We start from the raw sequence: 6,000 nt of genomic DNA on the forward strand, positions 1-6,000 counted from the left end.
TCAACCAATAGTCTTCCTTTTCACCATCTTCAAATATGTAATTCTAGTTTGCCCATCTGCACTTAAACCACCACTCTTCCTTCCTGAGCATGGCCTGTCAAGTGAGCCAGGCATCTAATTCTGGGGATGTGGTTTTACAATACAGTTAAGCCTGACTTAGTAGTGTGTCCAAAGGAGTAGCCCTGCTGGTATCACAGCAGACAGGTTGAAGTTAAACCAGTAAAAGTTTAACCTTGGCCAAAAAATACTATTTCTGGCATCATCTTTCTGAACCAGTTTACTGGGTCGTAACTTACTGTTAGTTTCTAAAATAGGATGAGAAAATAGTGGGGGGCAGAGAGGGGCTAGGACCACCTCTTTCAGCACAGCTAGCTATGATGAACTGTAAAAACTCACCGTTGGTAGGTGTGTAGTTACTGTTGCTTCTGAGAAATAAGGTGGTGTTCTGTGAATTGCTTGAATTTGGATAGTTTTAGTTAGTCATGGATATTTTAATACAGCTTGGTTTAACTTGCTGAGACTTCAAAAATGTTAAAAATATTTGAACAGAATTGTTTCTTTGTAGTTTTTTTGTGGTTTGGGTTTCTTAGCTTCTTAATCCAATACATTTTTATTTTTTTTAAAGTAGATAGACACATTTTCACTTCTATCCTGCAGGCAGTTTCAATAAAGTTCTTTTTCTGTTTCCCAATAGTGGACCTGTGTTGTCATTGGCAATTAGTTCCAATGGAGAACAGTGTTTCAGTGGTGGCATTGATGCAACCATCCAGTGGTGGAACATGCCTAGCCCTAACGTGGATCCGTATGATACCTATGGTAAGTACCCTTTAAAAGATAAGCAGCACATGACCATTGTCTTCAACATTAATTTTCTGCTTGATGCTAATCTGTTTTCTAGAGCTTTTGTGAAATGTAACTGCCATTTATTAATTAAATTGTGTCTTTTCAACTTTTTATGTGTGATAGACATTACTTACTTATTCCCACTTGCATTGGTGACGTACTTTGTATAGATCTGTAATAGGAAGAATGACAATTTCTGAGGTTTAAATAGTAAAGAAACAATTAATCGTAACTCTTATTTTTTAAGAAGCATACTTACTAATTTGAACAAAAATTCAAAATTTTTGAATTATTATTTCTTCTGATAGGAAGGTATCGAAATACTAAGATGAGTGTACTCAAATTCTATGTCCTATGTTTCTGATTTGCATCTCAGTTCCCCTAACCAATGTCTCTAGAATTAAAGACCTGATAACTGCTTGGAAAACTGCGCAGCACTCTCCTGCCCGTGGTGGTGATCAGTATTTTGTGTTTGGTGTGATTCTAAGGGTGCGGTTCCATGGTTGACTGAAGTTTGAATAGGACAGTCAGGATTTCCTCCTCTCTCCCTTGTGTCAATGCAGTGAGTGAGCAAGTGCGCCACTCAGACTGCATAACCCGTGGCAGTGAGGTGGGAATGGTTGGGAAGCAGTGCTGTCTTGCACCGGTTTAGGAAGGCCGCTGCACCCTGTCCCTTAAAATCAATATATAACACAAACTGTGCCTCTCTGCTAAAAATTTATTCAGTATAATCTAACCACTAAAAATGGTCCGATTTGTTCACGTAGGTAGAATTATTGGCATAATTTTCATGTGTCTCAGACAGAACTGTCTCTACTCAAGTAACAAAGTTATTTTTAAAGGAGAGAGCTCTAACAGGATGTTTTTCCTCCCTAAAGCTTGTTAGCAGGGTTTTGGGTTGCAAGACCAACTTGTTTTTAATTTTCTGCAAAAGTAAATTTTAGTGATTTATCTGGCTTTATTCCTTTTAATTTATCTTTTTCTCTCACTTCTGTACTCAAAGCCTGATAGAGAATAGTTTAAAAACCCCTCTGTAAAAGACAGCTATAATGCATCAGGGAGAAGAAAGTAAGAATGTGTTCACCTGTTCCACCAGAGAAATAATCTTGTTTTAATTGTTAGGGTGCTTGAGAGTTTTAGAGCATGCCCCAGCGTCAGCAGAGTATGCTGAGTATGCATTAGGCATCCGTGTTTAAGTGGAAAGCTGATTTTGGTAGGGGTTTTTGCACCTTGTGCATAGGAAGGGCTGTGACCGAACATCTTTAAGATGGTGAATTTGGAGGGAAGAAGCAAGTGCCTCAGAGGAGAGGTGGTAACAAGTGTTTATCATTCTGGAAAAATGAATATAGCTGTTTGTGGGATTTTGTTGGTTGGTTTTGTTTCTTTTTTTCCTGTGGTTTTTGGTTGTTTGGGGGAATTTTTAGGATGTTTTTTGTTTTGGAGTTTTGAGGTTGTTTGGTTTTGGTTTGTTTGGGGTTTTTTTGAGAAAATGATCAGTGCTTGTGCAAAATACCTTCCTGTGTAATATTCTAGCTGTTGCTTAAACAAGAAGGAGCTGTGACGGATATCTAACAGTTGTATGTGGAATTTAATTTATATTGAGGTACAAGAAATACTATTTAATGTTTCTTCACTTAAAAGTTTTCATTTCTGAACTTCTGTGTCTTTCCAGAGCCAAACGTTCTAGCTGGCACATTAATTGCTCACACAGATGCAGTCTGGGGTCTTGCTTACAGCGGCGTAAAGAACCACTTACTATCTTGTTCAGCAGATGGCACTATTAGATTATGGAACCCACCAGAAAAAATGCCCTGTGTTTGCACTTACAATGGAGAGAAAGGTCAGTTTTTGCAGTGACTTTGAAAATCTGTTTGGAGGCAGCTGATGTGTCCAGGCTCATTATCCTCATTGATCAAAACTAGGTAACAGGACTAAAGGTAAAGGGAAAAGATCTTTTAATCAAGTAATCCTGGGGCTTCAGCATTACTCTAAAGAAGGGAGCAAATTTCTTCTTTAAAGTATGTGTATAAAACAGACTAAATGTTTAAACTCTCAAGGTTTTTAAAGGTGTTCCATTCTTTCTAAAGACAAATATTTTCTCTTTCTAGAGCATGGAATACCTACATCAGTCGACTTTATAGGTTGTGATCCTGCTCATATGGTGGCATCTTTTAACACTGGCAGCACAGTCATCTATGATTTAGAAACATCCCAGTCAGTGGTCATGCTTTCATCACAAATAGAATCTGGTAAGTAAAGCTCTTCTGTACTAAATATCCATCTTGGTACATTTATTCAAGTTTTATTATATGGTGAATTAAATGAAAAAGTTTTGCTCCTCTCCTGCATCATGCAATTTGAAAGTTTGTTTGTCTGTTCCAAGCATCTTTAAACATGATGGAAAAGATTGTGTAGTAGCAGTATTTGAAAGTGGGTAGAGATTGTCAAAGCAGGAGTTTTTGTTCTCTAGGTAAGGCTTCTCAAGATTCAGGTGTCTGAACTGCGTATTGACACAGTTCTCATTATGTAGCCTTGACATGGAGGATGTCAAGATAAGTAAATAAGTTAATTAAGGTGAATATTTGTTCAGCATAGAATTCTGTATGGGTTGGGATCAAACACTCCCGTGGAACTTCTAATATTCGAAATTCTGTTTCTGCAGGTAAGTTGCTACAAAGATGTAGCTCTTTGAGAACTGTGTGCGTCTGATGAAACTAGATAGAGCAGCCTTTTCTCGAACCTAGGAAAGTATTTTATAAGGAAAACCTCCAGTTTCTGGTCATCTTTTCTATGAAATGAGATCTAAAAGAAAAATGCAAGAGGAGAATTTGCTTCTCCCCTCCAAGTAGTTCAGATTACTTGGTGCTTATACTTGGTTTTAAGTAGCTTATATAAAGATTGCGACACAGGTTACAAAGCTGTGTAAAAGCTATATTCTAGATAGTTTGTGCAAAAACTGGCATTGACAGTGACAAAGAACATGACAAATTGGAGAAATACCTTTCCTAGTTTGAAGAGAAAAGCTTAAGTGGAATCAACAAGAATTAAATACAGAAATGAAGGGAACAAGCCTTAAAACACTGGCATATCAAGATAAGAAAATGTTGGGTTTTTTAAAAAAAGTGTTCTTAAAACTTCTACAGATATTCTAAACTATTCATTGTTTTTGTAAGTTGAAATAAGACAAATACATCTGACAGAATCTGATAGGTTAGGTTGACTTCAGTTATTTGGGTTCTATCATTTTTACTTCCAAGCAATCTTTTTTGGTGTGGAGGTATGAGAGGTGTGTGCTAAACATAAATGCCACAGTTTTTCTACTTGGCTGGTGCTGCCCTGCAGTACTCGCTTGGTTTGTTTGCTAGCTTTCAAGAACCTTTCATGTGTATAAACCCCTTGTACGTCTTTAACTTCACAGTACATTGGCTGGAGTCTGCCTGCCTTAGCCCCATCCTGTAAAGCAAGAAGCTTTACTTTTTATTTCTTAAGAGTTTCATCAATGCTCTTTCTAAAATGTAATTTATATAATATTAGTTAATACAGTAAAGTATAATACTAAGATATTCTCATTTTAACTTTAATCGTTTCTTTAAAGTAGGTGAATATTTCTTAATTGTTTTCTTTTCAGGTGTACAATCAAATAATCACATTAACAAGGTAGTAAGTCATCCCACACTTCCTGTAACTATTACAGCACATGAAGATAGACACATCAAATTTTTTGACAACAAAACGGGTAAGGATAAAGAGAACCTAACTTGTATGTATGAATATGTTTAACGTAAATCTGAATGGACCTTGGAGAGTCCATTTGTAGAAAACTTAACTAGTGGTGCAGTTTTATACAATAGAACTTCTGGTGTTTGTAAGATTAAGCCTTTTCATTACCTGTTCTGTGAAACAGTGCTATCTGTTGCCATTGTGACTTCAGCAGTCGGAAAATACTCTCAAAACAGGCAGAGGTAGTTGAGGGACGAAAAGGTCCCTCTTAAGTTAGTGCTTTGCTAACTTACAGAATGCATCTGCCATTTTCTTCCTGTCTTCATCATTTCCGTGCTTCTAGCTCTAAGCATGTATCAGTTATGTTTTTCAGCTCTCAATAGTAAAGAACATTGTTTAGTACCTATGAGGGGAGTAATAAACTCTAAAGTCATTGTAGTAATGGAATCCAGTGTTATACTGAAGTTGCTGATTAAGTTTTTAGAACAGAAAACAATCTGGAAAAAGAAGAAAGAAGGGTACAGGGGAAAACTACACAGTCTGTCATGACAAATGTTGGAATAACTGTAAGAACATAAACTTCCCATTTGTCAAATTGTCAGTCACTTCCTGCATGTTATCTACCAAAGTTGGAAGCAAACTTTGAGTAAGCACATGTGCAAAACCCTTGTTTTAACTGTGTTTAGTTCAGGTGGGGTGGAGGTGTTCTTGGCAGCAGTCTAAGACATTTTTATTTCTTCCCACCTGCCATGAATGTATATGTTTTAATTGTGGTCATTAAATGTGTTGAAATGATTGTTTTGAAATTAAAATTTATTACTTTAAAGAAACAAAGATGTAGAATAAGGAGAAAAGTCTTACATGAACAAATAATAGCGTCCAAGACTGGAAACAGAAGGTAGAAGCAAATGGTCATTTTGTAAAATAAAATTACCAGGTCCTGGTATCAACATAATATGAATCTTCTGAGCAGGGGACAGTATATTGACAATTCACTGACATTCGTTAGTTCAGTGTATTAAAGATGAAGGCTGGCAAGGAAGAACTGAAAATCTTAATAGACTTGAGAGCAGGCAAATTTAATTCCATGTGGATAAATGTGAAATGATGCATGTAAGGAAAAACATTTTATAATATAGAATAATAGTCACTGGGTTGACTGTTCTTACTCAAGGTAAAACTTTAGAGTTATAAGAAGAAGTTGGATGGAAATATCAGTTCAGCATCTAGCAGTCAGAATAGCAAAATTAACGTTAGGAGGAAGGAAAGGAATAAACAACAACAAAAACCCTTTGTATGAATTCTTGGTTTATCCACATGCATACTTTATGGTACTCCAGTTTCCCTTATCTCAAAAGGGATATAGTCAGATTGAAATGTTTCAGAGAAGAGTTCAAAAGATGATCGGAGGCTTTCAGTAGTTTTTCCTCCTTCAGC

General features: G+C 36.5%; 1 protein-coding gene across 1 annotated transcript in view; it reads left to right on the forward strand.

Annotated features, from left to right (window-relative positions):
- The window catches only part of STRN3 (striatin, calmodulin binding protein 3), a 44,182-nt gene that overhangs the window by 35,020 nt on the left and 3,162 nt on the right, over positions 1-6,000 (forward strand). Inside the window, exons 12-15 of the mRNA XM_010191795.1 lie at positions 695-816; positions 2,516-2,683; positions 2,952-3,092; positions 4,472-4,579. Of these exons, the coding sequence (XP_010190097.1) occupies positions 695-816; positions 2,516-2,683; positions 2,952-3,092; positions 4,472-4,579 (539 nt within the window). The remainder of the gene's footprint in view (positions 1-694; positions 817-2,515; positions 2,684-2,951; positions 3,093-4,471; positions 4,580-6,000) is intronic.

Source organism: Mesitornis unicolor, unplaced genomic scaffold, assembly GCF_000695765.1.
Source record: "Mesitornis unicolor isolate BGI_N332 unplaced genomic scaffold, ASM69576v1 scaffold9999, whole genome shotgun sequence".
Classification (NCBI taxonomy): Eukaryota; Metazoa; Chordata; class Aves; order Mesitornithiformes; family Mesitornithidae; genus Mesitornis; species Mesitornis unicolor.